At 53.7% G+C, this 22,130-nt stretch overlaps 1 protein-coding gene and 1 long non-coding RNA gene across 3 annotated transcripts in view; one reads left to right on the top strand and one right to left on the bottom strand.

Moving 5' to 3' along the window:
* SDK1 (sidekick cell adhesion molecule 1) overlaps positions 1–22,130 on the top strand; it is a 553,308-nt gene that overhangs the window by 403,637 nt on the left and 127,541 nt on the right. For both annotated transcript variants that reach the window (XM_053213474.1, XM_053213475.1), the window contains 3 exons: positions 3,254–3,352; positions 9,224–9,415; positions 12,140–12,261. In XM_053213474.1, the coding sequence (XP_053069449.1) occupies positions 3,254–3,352; positions 9,224–9,415; positions 12,140–12,261 (413 nt within the window). The remainder of the gene's footprint in view (positions 1–3,253; positions 3,353–9,223; positions 9,416–12,139; positions 12,262–22,130) is intronic.
* On the bottom strand, positions 9,619–16,923 carry LOC128313671 (uncharacterized). The gene is made up of 3 exons (XR_008294679.1): positions 16,562–16,923; positions 11,765–11,966; positions 9,619–11,121 (listed from the first exon to the last, which is right to left on the bottom strand). It is a non-coding gene; the product is annotated as an uncharacterized LOC128313671 (long non-coding RNA).

The raw sequence follows: 22,130 nt of genomic DNA, 5'->3' as shown, positions 1-22,130 counted from the left end.
AGGAGGTTCTCCATTAGGGGTGCTATTTGAACAGATCTGCAGTTCTAGAAGCTCTGTCTGGGGGTTTTGTGATGGTTGGACTGGAGGTACGGGTGAAGGATGCTGGGAAGAAGGCACGAAATTACAAGAGCCCACCTCCAGGCTGTGGAGACAAGGGGCAATGGATCCTGAAGACGTGTCACGGGGAGTTTGGGTGCTCATTAATACAGGGGGACTCGTTAATAGAGGGGTGGAAAGAATCACCCAGGATGGCCTAACATGCTGAGTTTATGTGACTGTCGATGAAGAAGCCAGCAGTGAAGATGTGGAAAAGTGGTCTGGGGTGAGGACGCGGGGCTGGACTGGGACACACCAGGTGTGCAGTGGCTGTGGGGCATCTGGGCCCATGTGGCTGATGGGCAGCGGAGGGGCATCTGAAGTGGACTGGGGAGGGCTGGCAGTTCGCAATTGTGACCTTACTTTCTGAGAAGGAGTTAGGGAAGGTAACTGAATATGTGGTCTAAGCACAGATGGAAACATTTGAAATCAGTTCTACCCCAGGGTGTCTGTGCTGTAAGATCCCAGGCAGTTAAAGCCACCTAAGCACATGAAGTCACTCTAAGGATCGGGTGGGCAGATTGTGGGGCGGGGGTTAAGACAAGGGGGAAGCCACTGGGCTCTAGCCCAGTCACGTGGGACCTGCAGGTTTGGGGACTGAGGGTACAGAGGGGGCACGCAGGGGACCCGTGTGGGGTCTCAGAGAAGGAGGCAGCCTTGCCTGGATGAAGGGTACTTTCTGCACTCGTGTAGGAAAGCACAGCCCCGTCATGTGTGTAGACAGGGTGGGGAGGGAGCTAGCGGGGGACACACTTGACAAGAATCCCCCTTGTAGCTCTCCATTATGTGTGTGTTTTCATTCTTTGGCAGAAGAGGCAAAGCACTGTCTCTGCTCAAGCCGCAGCCACGTCCAGCTGGGTAGCAGACCTCTCTTCCCAGAGAATATTCATTAAAAACACTAAGTGGCGGGGGTGCCTGGGGGGCTCAGTCGGTTGGGCATCCGACTTTGGCTCAGGTCACGATCTCATGGTTCACAAGTTCACGCCCCGCGTTGGGCTCTGTGCTGACAGCTCGGAGCCTGGAGCCTGTGCAGATTCTGTGTCTCCCTCTCTCTCTGCCCCTCCCCCCTCATGCTCTGTCTCTCTCAAAAATAAATTTAAAAACATTTTTAAAAAAACCCACAAAGTGGCAGAAGATGACTCCTTTCAAACGAGAGAAAATTCCTGGCTCAATTCTTCACTAAAAAAAAAAAAAAGAAAAAAAGAAAGAAAGCCCAGTTGTTGCTGGTTAGTGGACAGAAATGGTGGGGAAACATCCCATTAAGCTCTGTGGCCAGGAAATAGAACACAAAATGCACTTAGACCCACCATTAGTAGGTAAAAAGAAAAATTGGACATTTCTTTCTTGGGAATTGAGAAAACTGGAAGTGATATCATCTTTTGAGAGTTTTTTAACGGAGTCTCAATTTTCGGGGGGGAGGCAGGCAAGGAGCCTGTTTTTCCTGTTCAGAATGTGGACTGTCTCACGGAAAGGTGGTGGTCGGGTGCTAGCTTGGCCCCATGGGGGCCGTAGGGACGGCCTCCCTTGCTCTCTGGCTGACGGCGCCTCCCTTAGCTCAGCAGCCAGCAGGCCCCCTTCCACAAAGCTCCCACGCGATGGGAACTCGGGGGCTGGGGAGGGGAGGGTGGGCAACACAGTAAAGAGGAAACAGAATATAAATTTTAAGCCCAGACATTGCCAGCTGCTTCCAGCAGAGCTGGAGGACAGCATATTTGGGCAGGAATCCAAGAAGCAGAAACACTGAGAATATAAAAGGAGCAAAAAGCTTTCTTTGCTGCTCTATCGATTGAAAAAAAAAGAAGTCAGTTCAAAAATCCATCAGAATGTCTTTCTGGAAACTCAAAACTGGAGGAAGATGAGCGCGTTTCGACAACCGTTCTATTTTACCGTCTTCCCTGCTCAGAGAGTGGCATCTGTCAGTGTTTGAGCTTATCCGTAAAAAGTCTTTTGAAAGTTCCACCCAGATAAGTGTATCTGCCGAGGCTGTTGCCATTTGTTTGTTTTTTTTTTTTTTTCAAATTACAAGTTGTGTTAGGAAGCTTTGTCCAGGTACCAGCTGAGCACCGCGTTCTGAATCCGCCGTCTGCAACCGAGGCTGGCCGTAGCCGGCACGGGGGTGAGGCTTCTCCGAAGGAAGCCTCCTCTGCTCTCTGGCCGGATGGCCAACACGTGTCACCCATGACTTCGCGCTCTCCTATTTTAAGCTTGACATACTGCACTGTGTTATTACTAGAAAGATCTCTGTGTGGCACGTTCGGGGTCTGACTGGAGGAGCCATGTGGGGCAGAGAGCTCAGTAGGAACCGCCTTCCCCCCCCCCCCGGGGGTGGGGGCCTGTGCTGGGGGACTGGGTTCCTCAGCTCCTCCCGACTCCCCTCCTGTTTCTCCGGGCCTTGCGTGCCACAGCCCCTGCAGAGTGGGCGAGGGGTCCCTGGCCCTGAGGATCCATGACCGTGGATTGTTCACCTCGCGCTGGGCTCCGGGACTTCTTGTCTGGGTGCCTCTCACAAATGACTGTCGGGATACTAGGACAACGCAGAGCTGAGAATAGCGGCCGGTGTCAGGCAGCATTTCTGTGCCAGGGCCCTGCAAGCTGCTCTCCTTGTTTTATTCAGCTTTATTCTCACATTTGCCTGGCCCAGGGAGTTATTTTTATTGTCCCCGTTGTGCAGAGAAGCAAACGAAGACTAGAGAGTGTGAGGAACTGCGGCGGGGACGGGCCTCGAGTCCGGCCGGCTGCCCCTTAAGCCGCTGTTCCACCCCGCGACCCTCTGGTGTCAGGAAAACGGTTGCACAGGGCAGGGCCCCTCACAGGCCGGACGCCCGGGTGCCAGGGGCTGCTTGTCGGGACCCAGCCAGCCTGGTGGTTCTCATTAGATCAGATCGAGGAGAAGGAGAGTGAAGTGTGGCATTCTCCCTCGGCCCGTTGCTTGGGTTCTCGGCGTGGCTGGGACGAAGCTGAGCAAAATAATTTACGTGCCCAGAGCCCAGACACCTTCCACCTCGAAATCCCTCACCCCCGCAGGATTTGTACTGGCGTTTCCTTCGGCTCTGGCCTGCGGGCTGCCCTTGCCGGGTTAGAACTTCCCACACAAATCTGACCCAAAGAGAAGGGACTCTTGTGCTAACAGGCGACTTTGTTTTTAACTTATTTTTAGAGCCAGGAGCTGTGGGACATCTGAGTTTCACGGAGATTCTGGACACATCCCTCAAGGTCAGCTGGCAGGAGCCTCTGGAAAAAAATGGCGTTATTACAGGTTAGTGTCCCTGTCTTCTGAAAAAGGAAATGCAGACTGTGTCCCAGCAAGGAGATGGCCTGGTCATACCCCACCCAGCCCTCCGGGTAGACGTGCACTGGCGGCCTCTTTGGGTAGCGGACGTGTCCACCTGGCCATCGGCAGAGGGCAGAGGGCTTGGTCGCCACGCCCGAGATCATGCCCCTGGGGCCCCACGGCCTTTGGGGTATTTCTCTGTGGGCCACAGCTTTCGAGTCAGAGGCCAGGCCTCCATGCGTTCTCTTAACGAACCTCTGGAGACTTTGATCAGGGAGAATCGGCATTTTGTGGCACATCCCTTCACACACACCGTCCCCCGCGATTCTCGAGGCGATGCGGCAAAGTATGTGGCCGATATCATGACGGATTCTCAGAGGACGCTGAGGCCCAGAGGGCCCTCCTTCAGCAGGCATGCACCAGACGTCCACTGTGTGCGGACCCTTTGCTAAAACGCTGCGATCCGGCAGCGGCCAGGGCCCCGGGAGCCCCACGGGGAGGCCTGGGTGTCCTGGCTCGGGCTCCTTGCCCCTGGCCCTCCGTACAGGGCCTTCGGGGGACCCCGGCTGACCGGGGCGGCCAGCCTGCCCCGCCCTCAGACAGGCTCCTCTCTGACTTCAGGCGTCTCTGGGGAGCGGTTTGTCTTTTGTAGGGCTTTGATGATTTTTTTCGTATAGAAGAGGCTTCACCTTTTAGGTTCAGGCTTAATTTAAATCTTGGCTTGAAAAAACAGTTCTGGGTTTGGTTAACAGCCATGCAGGCTTCGGCCTCAGGTAAAGGTGGGAAGGACCGTGTCCCACTGTTGCAGGGGCTCTGAGGGCTTCAGTTCACCTCTCAGACCCTCCGTTTCTTTGTCTGGACAGTGGTACAGCCCTCGTGGGGCCGTAGGGAGGAGGCCCCAGGCGGCTGCGTGCAGCACCATCCAAAGCTGCGGCCGCCAGCGGCCCCTTCCGTTTACTGAGCGCTTTGTGAAATGTCAAGCCAGCCACTCGTGTCCCCACAGCGCGGCCACGCGCCCTGGGACTCTGCCTGCGGCATCTCCTGTCATGTCTGGGGCTCCTGCCTCGGCCCTCTGAGCCTGGACCCTGAGGCCTCAGGGGGACCCAGCTCCTGAGCGAGTGGCGTCCGTCCTCCCTGTGCATCTGTGGCAAACCTGTCCCTCAGCGGATAATTCTGACGAACCTGGAGCGCGTTGCCCCTCAGCAGATAATTCTGTAGCCTGACCGCCTGCAGAAGCCCACGGAGGCCCTCCTGTGCCCGACATTCCAGAAGCCCGCTCATGCTAGCCGCGCACTGGAGAGACCAGGAGTGACGTCCATCCCCGCTGCCCGGCCACGGGGCCACGTCCTAGACAGCAGCAGTGGCGACCCCGGGCACTTACCACAGGCAGGCACCTCAGCATTGCAGGATCCTGTTTAGTTTGGAACCAGCACACAGAGCACCTCTCACAACCCCTGTCTGAGACCCTGGTGTCGACGTCCCAGGGTCACGTGGCCGGCGCGGGGGGACAAGCGTCTGTGTTCTAGCCTCTCCCTCCTCAGTGTGACGGCGGTGGGGTTCACACCATGTTCCTAACCCCGACCCAGGGGCTCCGGTCTTCCTGGGGTCATGGGCTCCCACCAAGTGTCTCCACACACCTGGCAGCTCTCTGGATGAGGTCACTTGGTGCAAAAAACTTAATTATATGCAAACAACTCAACAGCTGAATTTGAAATTAATGGAAGCCTACCTGCCTCTGTATCGCCGACACCGCCAGAAACCCAGCTCTGCAAAGACAGGATGTGGGCAAAGGCGTGTGGCATGCCGTGCTCCTGAAAGTGAGAACCGTGGTCCCCTGTGGACACAGGTGGGAGGCACCCAGCATCACTGTGTCCTCGCGCTGTTTCTGGGGCTCCAGGCAGTGTCCCGGGTGCCCTAAGGCATAGCCTGGGGACTGCCTTCCTACCCTAAACTCCTCTGTTCCCTTCCGTTAGGCGGGAAACTTCCTGGTGCCAACCTCTCCTGCTTGTCCACAAAACACTACCTTGTCTCCTGAGCTCGGCCAGAGGCCCCTATAGACCGGTGTGCTTAGACCACGTCCCAGAGGGCACACGGGCCCCGATGCGGCCTCTAACCCTGACTTTCGACCAGGGTACATCTGTGGGTCTGGTTCTGCCCTCGGAGCTAACGTTTTGAAATGCCTCCTGTCAGCAACGTTGTCACTCCAGGAAAAGGGAAGAGTCACTATTGAAATTGGACAGCAGGGCCCAGATCCGTTGTGTATCCGGCAGTCCCCTCAGCATCCATCAGATCGCAGGTGTGACTGCGAAACGACAAAGGCCTCCTGCTGCCTGGAGCGAGGAAACTAAACAGAGTGTGGGTGGGCAGAGCAGGACCTCGTAGACAGCAGCAGCCGGTGTAGGTGAACTTTGTTTTCTGCCACACAGAGGGAGGAAAAAGCAAAGCGAGCAGGGCCGGGGAGAAGCACACAGAGGACGACTGCCCTCGGAAGCAAAGGGCGTCCGGCTCAGATCCCTCAGGGTCGGCTCCAGCCCTGTGGCCGGAACGAGGCTGTGCTCAGCACCAACTTCAGAGACGAGGCGTCCACATCTGCGTGCTTGGGCCCCGTGACCACCGTGTCTCAGAAGTCTGGCCAGGGCTCCGTGGTGGACACGTATGGACCCGGAGACTTCCCTTCCGACAGAGACACAGTTGGCCCCCGCCCCGTCCTCTGTGAACGCACCCCACACCTCACTTCTGGTGTAAATCTTCCAGCAGGCGCGCGGGCGCACGAAGTCACCGAGCAGAGGCGGCGTCCCCGGCTGAGCCGTGGTTGCCAGTACTCGCGATTTACGATCATCTGTTCTCGCCAGCTAATAGGGCTTAATGAACTCATTTTCGTATTTTATTTAAATAGATACCTGTGGTTACACGCAGCAGCCTCGTGTTGTTCAGCACGGAGCTTGGCCATCGGAGCTCCTGGCTGCTGGCGTCCTGGTGCTTTCTGGCACCGCCGTGACCTCAGAGCCACGGGCGGACGCCCCGCTTCCCCTGTCAGCCACGTGGTCCCCGTCTCGCTCTGTCTGGCTGCGCTGTCCCCTTTCCTACGCAAACTCTACAGCGTGCCCGGTCCCTGCAGCTCTGGGGAGACCTGCGGAGGAAGAGGGCCTAGCGGAGCCGAGGCCCGACGGCCGTGGTTTCCTTGGCCTCACTGCACGGGCCCCCCAGTCACCTCCCCGGTGACCCCTGCCCTCGGCGAGGCCCTCCCCGGCCCAGGCGGCGCTGCCCTGACAGGTCAGCACCCTCCCTCGACCGGGCTCCCGGAGGGCGTGCCAGCAGCAACACAGAGTCTGCCCCGGGCTCCGGGGGGAGGATTTCGCCAAGTGCAGCAAAAGGAAAGCCTGGTTTGTGGGCAAACCCAGCCTCCAAAGCCACCCACCATCCTTCTGGAGGCTCCCTGTCAGTGCAGCTGCTACTGGGGCCGACGACAGCGGCACGGTGTGGTCCTCTGCGTGGGGCACTCGGTGGCCGAGACGCCCGGAGGAAGCCGTTCTTTATCCACCTCCCAGTCAATTCGCGGCCAGAAAGAGAAGGCAGCCCCGAGCAGGGGCGGCCTGCCCGCCGAGCAAATTGCCCATTGCGCTTATTGTAAATTCCAGCAGCTTCCACTCTCCCTGCGTAAACTCTGATTTATGAGGGCCAGGATGCAGACAGACAGCTTGTGATTGGATGTACTGCTCTCTTGTAGAGAATTTACTTCAGATCAACAGAAAATTATTTCTGAAGCTCCTGCGGCCGTTCGTCTCCGTTAGGCGGCATCCGGAGCAGGTAGGAGGCCCGCTGAAGGTGCCGGGCGCAGGAGGGGCGGCCCCTCCTGCCTCCTCTCGCGGCTGGAGCAGGTGAAACGCCCCCGGGCCAGAGCCGCCAGGCACAGCCGAGCTTTCCTGCGCCCTTCCTGAGCAGATGAGTGTCGTTCGGTTTCGTTTGCATCCGCAAGGGTCCTGGCCCACCCGGCGACCAGGTGTGATGCTGACGGACTCCAACAAGGCCCCCCCACTGAGGACTCCAATCGGGTTTGGGCTCCAGGTTGCCATGACGAGCAACATGCCGTATTTCCGTGAAGTTTGACGAAGGACAGCTTTGAAACGGATAAAACTGTCTGACTGCCAAGCCCGTAGCATTTCGCGACGCCTCCTGCTGTATGTTCAGGGAAGACGCGGCCATCAGACTGCTCAGAGACGTGCCAGGTGGAGCCAGGGTCAGGGCTTCGGCGACAGGGCCGTGCACGGGGCGGGGGGGGGGGGGCTCTGTGGGGAAGCACGCAGCCCCGGGCCAGCCCTAGAAACCCTTGGCCGCTCCCAGCAAGCCCACGGACCTCTCTGCCCCTTAGTTTTCCCCGCCGTAAAGGGGGTAGCGATGGCTCTGACCCGGAAGGTCCGCTGTGAGGATTAGATGAACTGATGTGCTCAGGACGCCCCCGAACACCAGGAACTGTGTGTTTGAAGCCAGTAATTTGATTTTTAATCGTACAATTAGATCCAAATTCCGAACTGACAAAATGAAAAGAACGGGTTGGCCTGGTGCGCTGAGAAGGAGGGAGGCAGGATGTGGGGCGGGAGGTGAGGAGGGAGAGTCTGGGGTGTAGGGGGAGCAGGGCAGCCGGGTGGGGCGTCACCTGCGGGGCCCTGTGCAGGGGAGACTAGCGGGAGGCGGGCAGGCAGCCCACAGCCCAGATGGGTGTAGCAGAGCACAGGGGCCCGGGCGGAGGTGATGTACGCAGAGGCACCCAGCGGCCAGTGGCCGGGACCCCTCTGCTGCCCTCCTGCCCCGGACGCCTGATCGGCACCGCCCAGCTGGGGGGCCTGGTGTCTGTGCCCCGGAGCCCCCGGGCTGTGGGACTGCAGACAGGCAGCAGCTTCTGACATTAATTTTTTTTCGAAATATTAAAGTCCCAAGATGCTCTCTAAATTCTTATTTACCTGCAAGCACAAGTTTCTAACTATATTTATTGCCTTCATCAGAATGAGCTTTAAGACTCCTCTCAGTGCTTCAGTGTCCCGAGTTTATTGACTGGAAAGACAGAAGAGCAAGCATTCTCGGTGGTTCCCCTCCCCGGGGGGCCCAGGAGCGCTCTCCATCACTGTCTCCCTCTTCAGGAGCCGCTCTTAAGGGTCCCTAATCACATAAACTCCCCTCCACGGGGGCCGATTCAGGATCTTGCTGAGGCTTTGTCTCCCTGAGCCTAAAATCACGGTGGAATCCGAGGCTGACTAAACTGTAATCTCGAGCCCCCCGCCGGCCCCCGCCCCAGATGGAACGGCGTCCAGGGGAAGGAGAAATTTCGCCAGGAAAACGGGAGGCTCAGAAGGTGGGGAGCAGTAGAAGTGGCGCCCGGGCCCAGAGGAACTTTTTAGGCAAAGCACTTTGTGCGGGAGAGAGCGTCGATCAATCATTTCATGAGGGAGAAAGTGGCAGTGTTTCCACAAATTAGTTGCAACCCAGGAGCTAGCTCCTGATTTAGAGCAGGGTATAATGAAAATACCAGCCTACGAAAATGGAAATATTGATGAAACGCATCCACGTTTTGACAAGAGTTGAAATCAGGCGCAGCAGGCTGGCAGCCATCACTCTTCTCTCCGCCACCCACCCAGCTCGGGGGCTGAGGTCGCCAAACCCAGGCAGCCCTCTGGGTCTCGGCGGGGGGGGGTGGGGGGGGTGGTGGCGCTGGGCCACAGAGGAAGGGGCCCAACTCCGAGTTGGGTTTGGGCAGGCTGCGCGTCCTCCCGGCCCCCCATGCTGTGGCGGATGTTCAGACACAGCGCGTCTGGCGTGCCCTCGGCTCCCGGGAGGCCCGGCTAACTCTGTTCTTGCTCCTAGGCTACCAGGTCTCCTGGGAGGTATACGGCAGGAACGGCTCCCGGCTCACCCACACCCTCAACAGCACGACTCATGAATACAAAATTCAAGGACTGTCCTCACTCACCACCTACACCATCGATGTGGCTGCCGTCACCGCGGCGGGGGCCGGCCTGGCGACCTCGTCCACCATTTCTTCCGGGGTGCCGCCAGGTCAGTAGAGCCCAGCTGCCGCTCGTCTGAGGACGTTGCCCTCAGAGAACGCCGACGCCCGGGGCTGAAGGCAGCTCCGTGTCCCGGCCGCCGGGGACCTTCAAGAGAGGGGTGTCCGCTTCCTGCCGGCGGTGGGGTGGGAAGCGGGCCCTGTGGCCTGAGTCAGCCCCGTCTGCCAGCACCTGCTGTCGGGTGGGGGGGATCCCGCCCCGGGGAGCGAGCTGGCCGCGGCGTGCGGCCCTCCAGGGAGACGGTAGTCGGGGCCTGCAGGGAAGAAGGTGAGAGATGTGGGTGTGGAAACCGAGAACAGGAAGCATGAAACTTCATTCCCCGAACTACACAATGGAGACTTGGGTGGAGATAAGAAGAAGGAGTTGGAGGAGGTGGCAGGGGAGGAAAGATCTTGCAGACAGAGGGAGAGGCAGACGCGTCCCCAGGCGCCGGGGACTCAATTATCTTCCCGAACATGCAGCACGCTCGCTCCAGCCTTGGAGAATGGCACTCAACTCTTTTCTCTCTAATCTTAAAGTTTCTGTTCAAAATACATGTTTTTCCTGGGATTTCACAAACACAAGTGAACGCGGGAAAGTGCTGTGGGCTCTCGGTTCGACTGTAATTCCAGCTGTCAGTCTCTGGCCACTCACAAGATGCCAATTTGCCTCGTGTTGGCTGGTCTTCGAGGGTTAGGCCCTGAAGCCCCCTCTGAAGTCTGCACGTCCCCCCATCGTGCCCTCCGCCTCCCTCTGCCTCCCACTCCGTGTTCACACCCAGCCGCTTTCTTGCAAGGGGGACACGCGCAATCTGGAAGGGACGCAAAGCAAATAAAATGGATAGAGTAAAAAAAGAAATCCGCCCAGGAAAGAGTGCATTCTCCTCACAGGGGCCACGTTCACGAGAGAGCTCGGCAGCCGCCACTCCCAGTTGGGTGCGATGAAGGAGGAGGGCACGGTGTCTCCTCTCCTCTGAGCAGCGTGACCTCGTAGGACGCTCTCTAGAGGCCAGTGGCCACCCGCTCTGCCAGCTGGGCAGGTGTCCCCAAGCCAGTCTCTGTCCCCAGATACATGATCACTGCACCCTCTCTCCGAGGTGGCGCGTCGGCACGGCCACCCACAGCGTATCCCAGGGACTTTTGGGGCCCGCGGATGCGGGGCGGGACTGGAGGATTTGCCTCTGCAGCAGGTGCTCAGGTGGTCGGGGACCACGCTTCCAGGCAGTCCGGTGTCTCTTAAAGGCGTTTACAAAATGAGTTTGCTTTTTGAAAGAGAGCAGTCTTTGACTGCCAGAAAGATTCGTTTCTTCGCCATCAACAGCCCGTTCCCACAGCACACGTTTAAGATACTGTTAACGCCCTAATAACCAGCGATGATGGCGGGACGCTGGATGTGTGAGAATTGTCTCACGCTCAGCGACGGACGGCGACTTGGGGAGCATCACCATGTGTAACCAGGTCCCCCTGGGTCGGCTCGGGCACCTTACGGACCTCAGGAGGCACCACGGAGAGAGAACTCGCAGGGAGAGGGCCCCGCTGTGCCAAGTTAACCTTGGTGAACTCACCTGCAGCTGGACACGGGTCCAGGGCCTGGAGATCTGTCTGGAAGCAAACTCACACCCACCGTCACATCACGCTGGAGGACTGTGCTCCGCTTCATGCACTTCAAGCTCACAGCCACTAAATGTCTGGAGCACCACATAAAGAGTCCAGCGAGCTGAGAAATACAAAGACAAGAGTCACTTGTCCTTCGATTTAAACATTTCCTGCTTCAGAGTCATGAAACTAGACGCGGAAAGGACCCTTGAGGTCCTGAGGACCCTGCCTGTGCCAGTGCCGTCCTGACCGCTCACACGGCCTTACTGTCCCCATGCTCGTCCCGGTTTGCAGCCCCCTGCCCCCTCCCCACTGGCGCGACATGTTCCTCGGACACAGCGCGGGCTGCCCACCGCCTCTGCTGCCTGCACAGCGTCCTTGTCGGCTTCACCCCATCCCCCTATCCTCCCCTTTTTTGCTGCCCAGATAAGAGCCCATATTTCAGACTCACGGTATCCCGCTTCTGAGCGGGACCGGCTCTCTGGGGGAGCAGCCTGCCCGAGGGTCTCCACTCGGTGAGTAGGCCAAAGACCCACGTAACCTCCCAGGGTGGGAGTGTGTCTCCCCCCCCCCCCCATTTCGTTGCCGGAGCAACTGAACTCAGGCAGAGTGGGGAGAGCCTTGCATTTTCACCCAAATGTGGTTGTCTTGGAAACCGGACCCGAGAGCCTAAGGCTCAGGACCCCGCGCACCTGGCAGTGATACACGGCACCTGCTGTCTTCCGCCCGCCCCGCTCCGCTTGCCCCGGCTTCACGGTCCTCACCAGAGAGACGGTGGGTGTTTGGTCTCTGTGCTCTTTCTGGGGCCAGGAAGAATGACATCCGCTCATGCTTACTTCCCTCAGCCTGTAGCTGTTAATTACTGGCTGTGCACAGACACGAGTAAGTCCCACCTTCCGAGTTTATCGTCTGGGGCCGCGTGTGTCCTCGCCCCACTGCAGAGGCCGTGGGGCCTGATGGGCGGCCCTAGGAAAGTAAGGATCGTGCTGGGGTCACGTCCCGGGAAAGCAGTGCCTCTCGCTTAGGGGTATTGAAAGCAAATCTGGGCGTCTTGAGACCGTGTCCTTGCTGACACATTTGATGCGTTTCCTAAGCTCTCAGAACCTCACCTCTCCATGTTTTCTGTCCTGTCTGTCTAGAGCTCCCTGGTGCCCCGTCCAACCTGGTCATTTCCAACATCAGCCCCCGCTCAGCCACACTTCAGTTCCGCCCCGGCTACGACGGGAAGACGTCCATCTCCAGGTGGATCGTAGAGGGACAGGTACGCGCTCGCGGAAGCGGACGGAGGGCTTTCCAGAGAGCCACACGGGGGCCTGCATGTGGCGGTGGGAGACTCTGAAGAATGACCGGTCAGTAGCACAGTGACCTTCGGGACAGCGGTTGGGGAGGTGGTCGTGTTTGCAGGACAAGAGACTGGAGACGACAGGCTGTTGGGGGCAGGATGTGGACGGACACGGGAGATAGGGATGTGAGCCTGCGGGCCACGGAAGGAGTGATTGCCAGTGCTCACATTCAAGTTTTGGCTCCAAATAGGTACCCAAGTGGATAGCATCCTTGATTTATTTCTTTTGAATTCCATGTAACAATTAGCCACCAAATGTACGCGTGCGTGAATACGTGCCGTGAGGACAGCATGCTTGTCCCAGGCAGTAAAACGAAAAGGAGGGGTTTCTGTCTTGGGAGAAAGACGCTCAGGGTGCTGGGAAAGGAACGTGCACATCGCAGTGGAGGAACCAGCAGGGAGGCCTGAGGGCAGGTCACACGGGGTCCCGGAGACGGGGGTAGTGCCACACAGGCCACGGTTCCATGTCCCAGCAAGAACAGGAGGTAAAAAGCTAAAGAGACAAGTGATGGGAACAGCAACGTCTCCGGACCGTTCTTGTCTGCAGGAAAGCCCCAGCGACACTCATAGCTGTGCTTCTGCCCTCTTGCGAGATAAGTCACTCCTGCAAATTGGCCGTCGATCAGGGAACAGATTCTATTCAGATCCTCAAAGCTTTCGCTAAGCAACTATTTCCGAAAACCTCTGCAGGATTCTGGAAGCCCAAACCTGCTCGTTGGGACTCATCGATAAATGAGACCACAACAATTATTTCCTTAGGAAATAAAGTCCCCCCCCCCCCACGTCAAGTTGAAAATAGCAGGTCCCCAGTGAATGGGAACCAAGATGATGAAAGCGAACTTTAAAACACGCAGAAGAAATTATGGGAGAAAATCACTCTATCTCATGAAAACCAATTCTAGGTCTCAAGGTCCCTCAGAAATAGCTGGGCAAGGCCTGCGGGAGCACGTGGTGCCCTCTGTATCACTGCCCACGGGAGGGCTGCACCCCGGGGATGCCGCGGATGCAGGTCTCCCAGCTTTAGGCCTGCGCGTGAGGCTCGGCGGGGCCACAGGGATGTGGTGGCTCACCGGACGGAGGCTTCGCTTCATGCCTCTGGGGCCAGTGGGGATCACAGTGCTCTGTCCATATTCTGTCTACCAGAATTCAGTCGCATGGCTCCAGTTTAACGTGAGGGGGTCTGGGACGGCTCTCAGTGTGCCCGAGAGGAGGAAACGATGTGGTGGACACAGAGCAGTTTCTCTGCCACAGGACATTTGCTCAGTACTGCTGTCCCACGACCACATCTTTAATTTTAACATAAAAAATTTTAAACATACCGGAGAGGAAAGACGGTAACACAGGGAACTCCCATATACCCATGACCTAGACTCATCTGTTCTATTACCTAGATTCATCTAGTCCCCCTCTTTATTGTTGCTGAGCTGGGGTTTTTTTAATGCTTTTATGTCATAAAATGCAGCTATGAAAAATAATGGTAAAGATTTCGTTTGTTGACTTACTGATATAGAAAGGTGTTCCCGTACATATTATTTAATGTAAACGAGCAGATCAAAGGTAGTAGGAGTTGTATTATGTGAAGTCATTTATGCAGAATTATGTGGTCATGTTTGTGTATGGAATGGTAATGTTCGCAGCTAATCTGGTTAGGCAGTTTGACTTCTTTATATACCCATAGATACACATATACATAATTACACACACATACACACACACACACATCTATCCATTATCATCACTCCCCCCCCAGTTTCATTGGGATGTAATTAGCATATGTCACTGTCTGAGTTTAAGGTGTACAATGTGCTGATTTGATTCAGCTACAGCGTTTTAAAGCAAGCTCAGACCACACACCGTTTCCCCGCCAGATTTCTAGCACATGTCTCTAAAGTGTAGGTGCGTGTAACTATTATGTGGATGAATTTCATGAACATGATGTTGAGCAAAGGAAGCCAGACTTGTGTTTCGAGTATATACTGTTTGATTCCACATATGTAAAGTTCCAGAACAAGAAGAAGTACTTTTTGGGATTGGAATCCTGGCTCCCCTTGGAGTCTTACAGTTCCATTGGGGGACAGCAGGGCTGGAGCCCCCATAATGCTGCTGGTGTTGCTCGGTCTGGAGTTGGGCTCCATACGTGTGTTCATCTTGTGTGTGCGCCCGTGCTTGGTGCACTTGTGTGCATGTCTGTTTTTCCTTTGATAAAAACTTTACATTAAAATGTGGATACTTGCGGGGCGCCTGGGTGGCTCAGTCAGTTAAGCATCGATTCTTGATTTTTGGCTCAGGTCATGATCTCACGGTCATGAGATTGAGCCCCACATTGGGCTCTTTGCTGACAGCATGGAGCCTGCTTGGGATTCTCTCTCTCCCTCTCTCTCTGCCAGGAGCTCTTGCAAGCTTATTCGCACACTCTCTCTCTCAAAATAAATAAATAAACTTAAAAAAATAAAGCCTTTAAAAAAATAAAAGTAAAATATAGATACTTTCAGTATTATAATTGTTATCACACCTGATAAGGTTAATTAAAAATTCCTCATTATCATCTAATAATCAGTCCACGTTCAAATTTCCCAAGAATATCTTTTTACTATAGTTTTGATGAAAAAGAAGATCCACACAGACTTGACAGTATGCATTTGGTTGTCATGACTCTTAAATTGTTTAAAGAAATTTCTTAATAGTTTTATCAGGGCTTAATTGGCATACAATAAACTGGATATTTCTAGACCGTACCGTTTGGTAAGTTTTGACTTAGTTGTACGTATTCTTCTGAATACGAAACCCTCACCATGGTCAAGTTGATGAGCAAACCCATGACCCCTAGAAGTTTCCGTGCGCCCTTTATGACCCCCGGCACTCTTCCCCCTCCCCGCTGCACATCCCCAGCAAGGGTGAGTCTGCCCTCTGTCTCTGCAGGTTTGGACCCTTCATCTAGAGCCCTCCTGTGGTACCATGCCAGTGCCTCGTGGACGAGTCCCAGGCAGCTGTCGCCTGGGTGTCCCACGCTGGAGGGACACGCTTCACCTCCCTGTGCTGTCACTTTTCCTTGGCCCCATGTCTCCTGCACACTGGAGGTTCACCCCAAAACCCTGGCCAGCGTATCCTCGGGGATGCATTCCAACACCCCCAATGGACCCCTGGAACTGGGGCAGTGCCGACCCCTGTATATGTTGTGTTTTTCCCTAGATGTACATACTTACGATGAAGTCTAATTTATAAATTAGGTGCAGTCAGACACGAACAACAGTAACTAACAGTAAAATAGAACAATTATAACAATTCATTGAAGGAAAAGTCATGTGAATGTGGACTGTCTCCCAAAACACCTGACCGCACCAACCCACCTCCCCCCGCCGCCCCCCCCGCCACTCTGGGTGGTCACGGGAGGTGTAAGATGCCCCAGGACCAGATGGAAGCAGGAATGATGGAGTCTGTGATGTGTGTCAGTCAGAGGGAGGGTCACCCGCCTCTGGACCAGGCGAAACCGTGGACGAGGGCAGACTGCTGTGGATTCCCCCTTGTGTGGCTGGTCACCTCACATGGCAGCCGGGACACACAGTGGCCCCCGTCCCGCCCTTGGGGACACCAGACTGACGGGCAGCCTGTCCCTGTGCTTGTGCGTCCCTGTCAGCCTCCTAGTTAGCAGTCTCAGCCGTCGAGGGCCTGCCGTGAAATCAGTATTCCATTAAGATCTTTAACGGTTTTCTCTCATCTGAAAAGAAGCACGTCCCTTGTCTGTCCCTCAGGCAGGTCTGTCACCCTGAATGCAGGATAAGTGCCTAGTCCTCTTCCTGAACCCAGTCTCAGTAAGGGACTGGTCCCCCACTTACTCCCAGTGTGAAACACATCTTTCTCCCTCGTCCCTCCTTTCCTCTTCCCCCTCCCCCTCACTCCTCCCGTCTTCCCTCTTTCCTCCTCCCTTCCTCCTCCCTCCCTCCCCCTCCTTTCTCCTCCCTCTCTACTCCCCCTCCCCTCCTTCCCACTCCTCCTCCCTCCTTCCCTCCACCCTCCTTCCTCCTCCCTCCCCTTTCCTCCCTCCTTCCCTTCCTCCCTTCCTTCCCCCTGCTGTCACTTTTCCTGAATTATCAATATGAAAGCATAATTTTTAAAACTGTATTCCGTGCGCTTTCAGTCGCCTTCAGCCCTTATTCTTCTTGAACCTAAACTTGATGCATCTTGGCCACTGGGCAGCCCTTCCTGTTCTGAGCTTCCTCACCTGGAGATCCCAGTCCTTGATGGTATTGTACAGCAGGATGTCCCTGGACCATCCTGTGCCTTCTTGCCGCACAGCTCCAGCTCAGGTGGAGTCATCCCCACCTGGTTTCCTTTAGGGTCAGATGGCGTTTATAGACGAGAGTCTGGGCACCGAGGGTGGGAGAGGGGTGCTCACTGCCTCCAGCTGGGCATTCTGGGTCTTTTCAGGGTACAGAGAAAGGAAGCATTATGAGTTCATACTGGTATTTCCACCTCAAATGTAAGATTACTTTAACTTTGAATTTACACTTGAAATAGCTTTACTATAAAATTGTTTTTAGAAAAATTAGCATCATTACTTACTTGCTTTATCCTACTATTGTATAAAGAGTTTCAAAAATAGAATTTCAACGGTACGACTCCCAATAAGAGTCCTGAATGCAGTTGAGGTATTTGTCCTTGGACTGGATTATGCTACAACAGATTACAGTCAAAATCCTGAATTCTAAGTTATTTTCTCTGTTTGGTCGAGTCATCAACTTAATACAAAACTAGGTTCACTCATTTCAAGGTCTGCTTTGGCTTTGTTCTTTTTGCTTCAATATTTTCTTTAAATTTTCTTTAAAAATCATTTTCTAAAAAATCTGCTAACACACTGTAAGTTCGATTTTATTTTTGAACGTGTAACTCACTTGCAAGAGCTCAGCGTCAAAACCATAAAAAAGGTATATTCGGAGAAATTTACGTTCCTCTTTCTGTCCCCCCAAAACCCCACATTAGGTTTTCGGTTTATCCTTTTCCGTTTTCCGCAACATAAGCAGCTACACGCGTTTGTGCCCCACCCTCTTACTCCGAACGCAGCAGGCTGCACGTCGCTCTGTCCCCCTAACAGCAGGTCCGGGAGGCCGCGTGCACCGTTGGGCCTTGGCGCAGACGCAGCTGTCCCCGGTGCCGGTGTGCCAGCGCTGGCTGACTCTGCCGGCGGGACCCTCCCTTTTCTGCCCTAAGCGATGACCAAAACCCACACGCTCTGTCACGGGTCCATGGGCCAGAGGTCCAGTGTGGGTTTCCTGTGCTAAAATCAGCATGTCGGCAAGGCTCCGTCCCTGTCCAGAGGCTCCAGAGGAGGATCCGTGTCCTTCCGGTTCAGGGGTTGTCAGAATCCACCTCCTCGTGGTCCTAGAACCCAGCTGACCGTCACCACCCCCGGCTTCCAGCGGCCACCGTGTTCCTGGGCCCGAGGCCCCCCTTCCTGCACCTTCCCAGCCAACCGTGACCGGTCCAGGCTCTCTCGTTCCTCGACTCCTCCTCCTCCTCCTCCCATCTCCTGACTGTGACCACCCTCCTGTCCCCCTCTGCCCCTTGTAAGTACTTGGGTGAATAGACTAGACCCATTCAGATAATCCAGGATAATCTCCCTATTTCAAGGTTCTTAACCTTAATCACATCCGCAGAGTCCCTTTCGCCCGGTCAGGTAACATACGCACAGGACCCAGGAATGACGGTGTGGGATTCCCCGGGGTGGGGGTGTTATTCTGCACTAAGGTGGTCTTCAGCCTTTTGCACAATCATCTTGAATTTTGGGGGTGGATTCCTGGGAGCAGACTTACTACGTCAGACAGTGACTGTCTGTGTAAATTTTCTGGTCATTAGCAAATCGCCACATTTTGTTGGGACATTTTGTACTCCCATCAGCTGTGTATATAAATTTTCGCCATGCGAAAAAAAAAAGAAAGAAAAGAAAAAACCGCGTCTAATTTATCAATCATTTTTTGCATGCTTTTGCGTTGTCAGTCAGAGAAAGGTCTTCCCCACTCTCTGGCGATAAAGGAACTCACCTCACTTTCTGCCGCCACTGTCCGACTTGCTCTTTCGCATTTAGCTCCCCAAGCGCTTGGAATTTGTCCTTATGTGTGGAGTGAGGTATGAATCCATTTTTATAATTTTGCAAATAACTCTGTGATTATCTCAAAGCCGTTTAATAAAAAGTTCCCGTGATTTTTTTTTTTCCTCCTCCTGATTTGTAATATTAAATTCCCATATGCGCTTGGGTTCATTTCTGAACTTTTTATTCTCTTAGTCTGGCTACTCATGCAGTAATCCCACATTCTTTAATTATAGAGGCTTTAAAATGCGTTTTCGTATCTGATAAGGTCTTCCTGACCCCCGCCACTGCACACGCACTGCTTGACTTGTTTCGGATCTTTCTGGCTACTCTTGTCGATGGTGAGTCCTCCGTCCAGGAGCATGATACGTCTTTCCATTTGTTTAAATCTACTTTCCTCGGCTGTGTTCTCCTTGGCAAAAGCCCTGGGCTCTCTATTCCTACCTTCGCTCTGCTCTGAAAAAGGCAGGAAAATCAAGGGCAGTGAGTGCACCTGAAAACAGCGGTGGAAAGAGTATGGGCTTTGCATCAGGCAGACCTGACGCCCCCCCTTTCCTCACCCTCTCTCTCTGCTCTGTGATCCTGGACGTATTTCTTAAGTTCTTTGTGAGCCTTAATCTCATCTGTGAAATGAGGACAGTAGTACTATTCACAAGATCGCCCTGAGGATTAATTAATGTGTGTGTAATTTTAATTACATTTTTTGACATTCTGCTGGCCTGTAGAATCACAATTGATTTTTGAATATTTTTCTTCTTTTAATGACTGGCTCTAAGCCGCCAGTCTGCCTTATGGCCAGAAACTTTTGAGAATTCTCTTCTTACTTTATTAATTCTATTCCAGTTTTCTACAGAGAAGTCCTATCATCTGTTCAAAGTGACAGCTTTGTTTCTTCTTTAGAAATCTTTATCTCCTTCATTTCTCTTTTTTTTGTTTCTTTTAATGTACTTAATCTATTGTCTTGATGGGGGGGAGGGGAGCTCCTCCCGTAGTGTATTGAATTGGAGCAGTGATAGAACAACGTTTATATTATTACTACCTTTCAAGAAATTCTGTTAAGATGTTATCAATTACGACGTGAAAACATTTATGGTTGGTCAGTCATCCCTTTTTATAGCTAGCTGTATTGCATTGAGACCGTTCTGTTCTAAACCTGGTTTGCTAGGAGTTGTTTCCTGGTAATTTTGGATTTTAAAAAATCATTAAGAAGTTTATTTTTATCAAAATATTATTTTGCATCTGTTGAGTCATTTGAGGTTTTTCCTCTGTCGTCTGTCGGTAACAATGTGTGCTGATAGTCTAATGTTCAACCATCCCAGCGTTGGGATAAACACGACTTGATCACGGTGGCTCTTCCGTTTGGTTTAGTCCGGAGCCAGGATTTTTTGTATTCTTGTTCTTAAGTGAACCTGGCCTTTTCTGGTGGTTGGTTTGGCTTTTAAGATCAATAGTTTATTTTCTCCACAGTTTTCACAAAGACTGGATTGCCCTTCAGGGATGTGAGAGGCAGGGCTGCTGACTCTGAACTTGGGCGTAGACCAGAGCCTCAGGGGCGTCTTCCCAAGGCCCTCTTCGTTTCCCAGTCCTGGCTGAGCCTTAGCGAGTGGAGTGTGGGGCGGGGAGGGGATTGCTGTGTGGGTGATAACTTTCCGGGTGGAGAGGTGGATTAAAAACTACAGGGACCTCAGGGACCACCGCAGGGACCCTGGGCGCTGGGCTCCAAAGGGGACACGGTGATTCGTCCTCTCCATGTCTCCTCCCAGGGCAGCATGGTCTGGGCAGGCTCTGTGCCTTTCCGCAGGGGTCGTGCACCCCCAGGTTGGTCTGAGAGCATCCCATGTGGCGAAGGTGGACTCCCCGGGTGTGCGCCCCGGGCTGCTGTCCTCCTCGCTGGCTCGGTTTGTAGCTGTCGGTTAAAAGCTTTAGCTGGAGTTCGAGATTGCCCTGAAGTTCGTATTTGCCATTCGCCTCGAAAGTATTGCAGCACTACTAAAAAAATTGTAAGAGTACCACAGAGAGCTCCCTTCACTCGGAGACCCCATACAAGTTCAGTCCGTTGTCCCAACATGTCCTCGGTGGGAACGGATCCAGCCCAGGATGACACTCTGCCCCCGGCTGTCACACAGTCTCCAGTCTCCCTCAACCTGGGTTAGTTCCTCAGCCAGTCCTTGATGTTCATGACCTTAGCAGTGTCAAAGGTTGCAGGCCATTCATTTCCTACAATACCCCTCAATTCGAGTTTGTAAATTTCTTTAGGATTAGAGTCAGGTTATCCATTTTTGGTCAGATAGTCGCAGAAGTGGTGCTGGGTTCTTCCCACTGCGTCCTGGTGGGTTTAATAAGACATTGATAGGCCCCATGACTGGTGGAGTTAATTTAGCTCACACGATTAAAATGGGGTCTGCCGGCTTTCTCCACGGTAGAGCCGCTTTCCTCCTCTTCACAGTGAGTAAGTGTTCTGTGTGGAGGTATTTAGAGATTCTGTGAAAATCTCATTCCCCTTCCTGCTCATATCCACTGGTTTTGTCATCCACTGAAATTTCTTGCCTGAATTAATTAGTACAATGAGGGCACCAAATAGTGACTTTTCTAATTCAGTAATTTCTTCTCCATTTATTGATTGGACTTTTTACTGTAGGAGACAGTTTTTCTCTCCTCATTTATTTATTCATTCAGTTGTTTATATCAGAATGGATTCGTGGATTCCTACTTTACTTAACAGATTGTAATCTGCTGTCGTTGCTAACGTTGGTCGGTGCCCGGCTCTCCCGCACCGGCGGGGGGAGGCCCTCCCACCTGGTTTTCATGTTCTCCCCATAAGCCCCCGCCGCTCGAAGTACACCCTTGCTTTTTGGCAAAACTAGGTGTTCTAGGTTCATCGTACTATTTCCTCTTTGTTTTCAGCCCTTTCTCCAAGGAACCTTGGGGCCTTTCAGTGGAGAGTGGTATTTAGAAACCAAGATCTGGGCACCACGTGGGCTCACTGCCACTGGCTGTCACTGTGTCCAGGCCTCCTCAGTGCCCAGAGCTAGGAAATGCACTTGCTCAGGTGCACACACACCTACACCTCAGTCTATTTCTGTGTCTGTCTGTATATGCCGAAAATCACTAGTTCCCACCAGCACCTCCAAATACAGTTTAGAACCCCCTGTGTATTCAGGCCGCCCCTTTCCACATTGACACTAGCCCTTCTTTGGCTCCCACTAACTTCAGTTGTTTACTGATTTGCCAAATCCCCCTAGATGTGGGCCTTCCTCCCAACCGAGTCGGCTGCCAGCTGCCTGGATGTAGGTCCTTAACCCCCTCCCCCCCACCAGCTGCCTTTAAAATTGTAACATGCAAATGTAAGTTATCAAAATCTAAAGTTAGCCATTATCTCCATCTTCCTCCAGGTGGTACAGGGTTCTAAAATCCCTTCACTCTGAGCCAGTTGTACTTGTTATTATGTCCAGTATTTCACGTCCACCATGTTTTTCTGTATCCCTAAAGGCTGTAATCATTATGAGCGTCTCCTCCCACAGACAGCACTTGCTTAGATTTTGTGATGGGTTTGGCCACAGCTCCATGTCACATTGACATGGGCCTCAAGATATGTCCCTTGCTCCCCGAGCGCTTGGCCGGGCATCTAAGAAGACAGCTTTTGTGCCGTATCCAGCCCTGCTCTGGCTTTGGGGGTGGGAGGCTAACCTTAAAGGTTATCTAGTCT

This window comes from Acinonyx jubatus, chromosome E3, assembly GCF_027475565.1.
Source record: "Acinonyx jubatus isolate Ajub_Pintada_27869175 chromosome E3, VMU_Ajub_asm_v1.0, whole genome shotgun sequence".
Lineage (NCBI taxonomy): Eukaryota > Metazoa > Chordata > Mammalia > Carnivora > Felidae > Acinonyx > Acinonyx jubatus.
The sequence above is the reverse complement of the archived record's forward strand: the minus strand, read 5'-3'. Positions and strand labels throughout refer to the sequence as shown.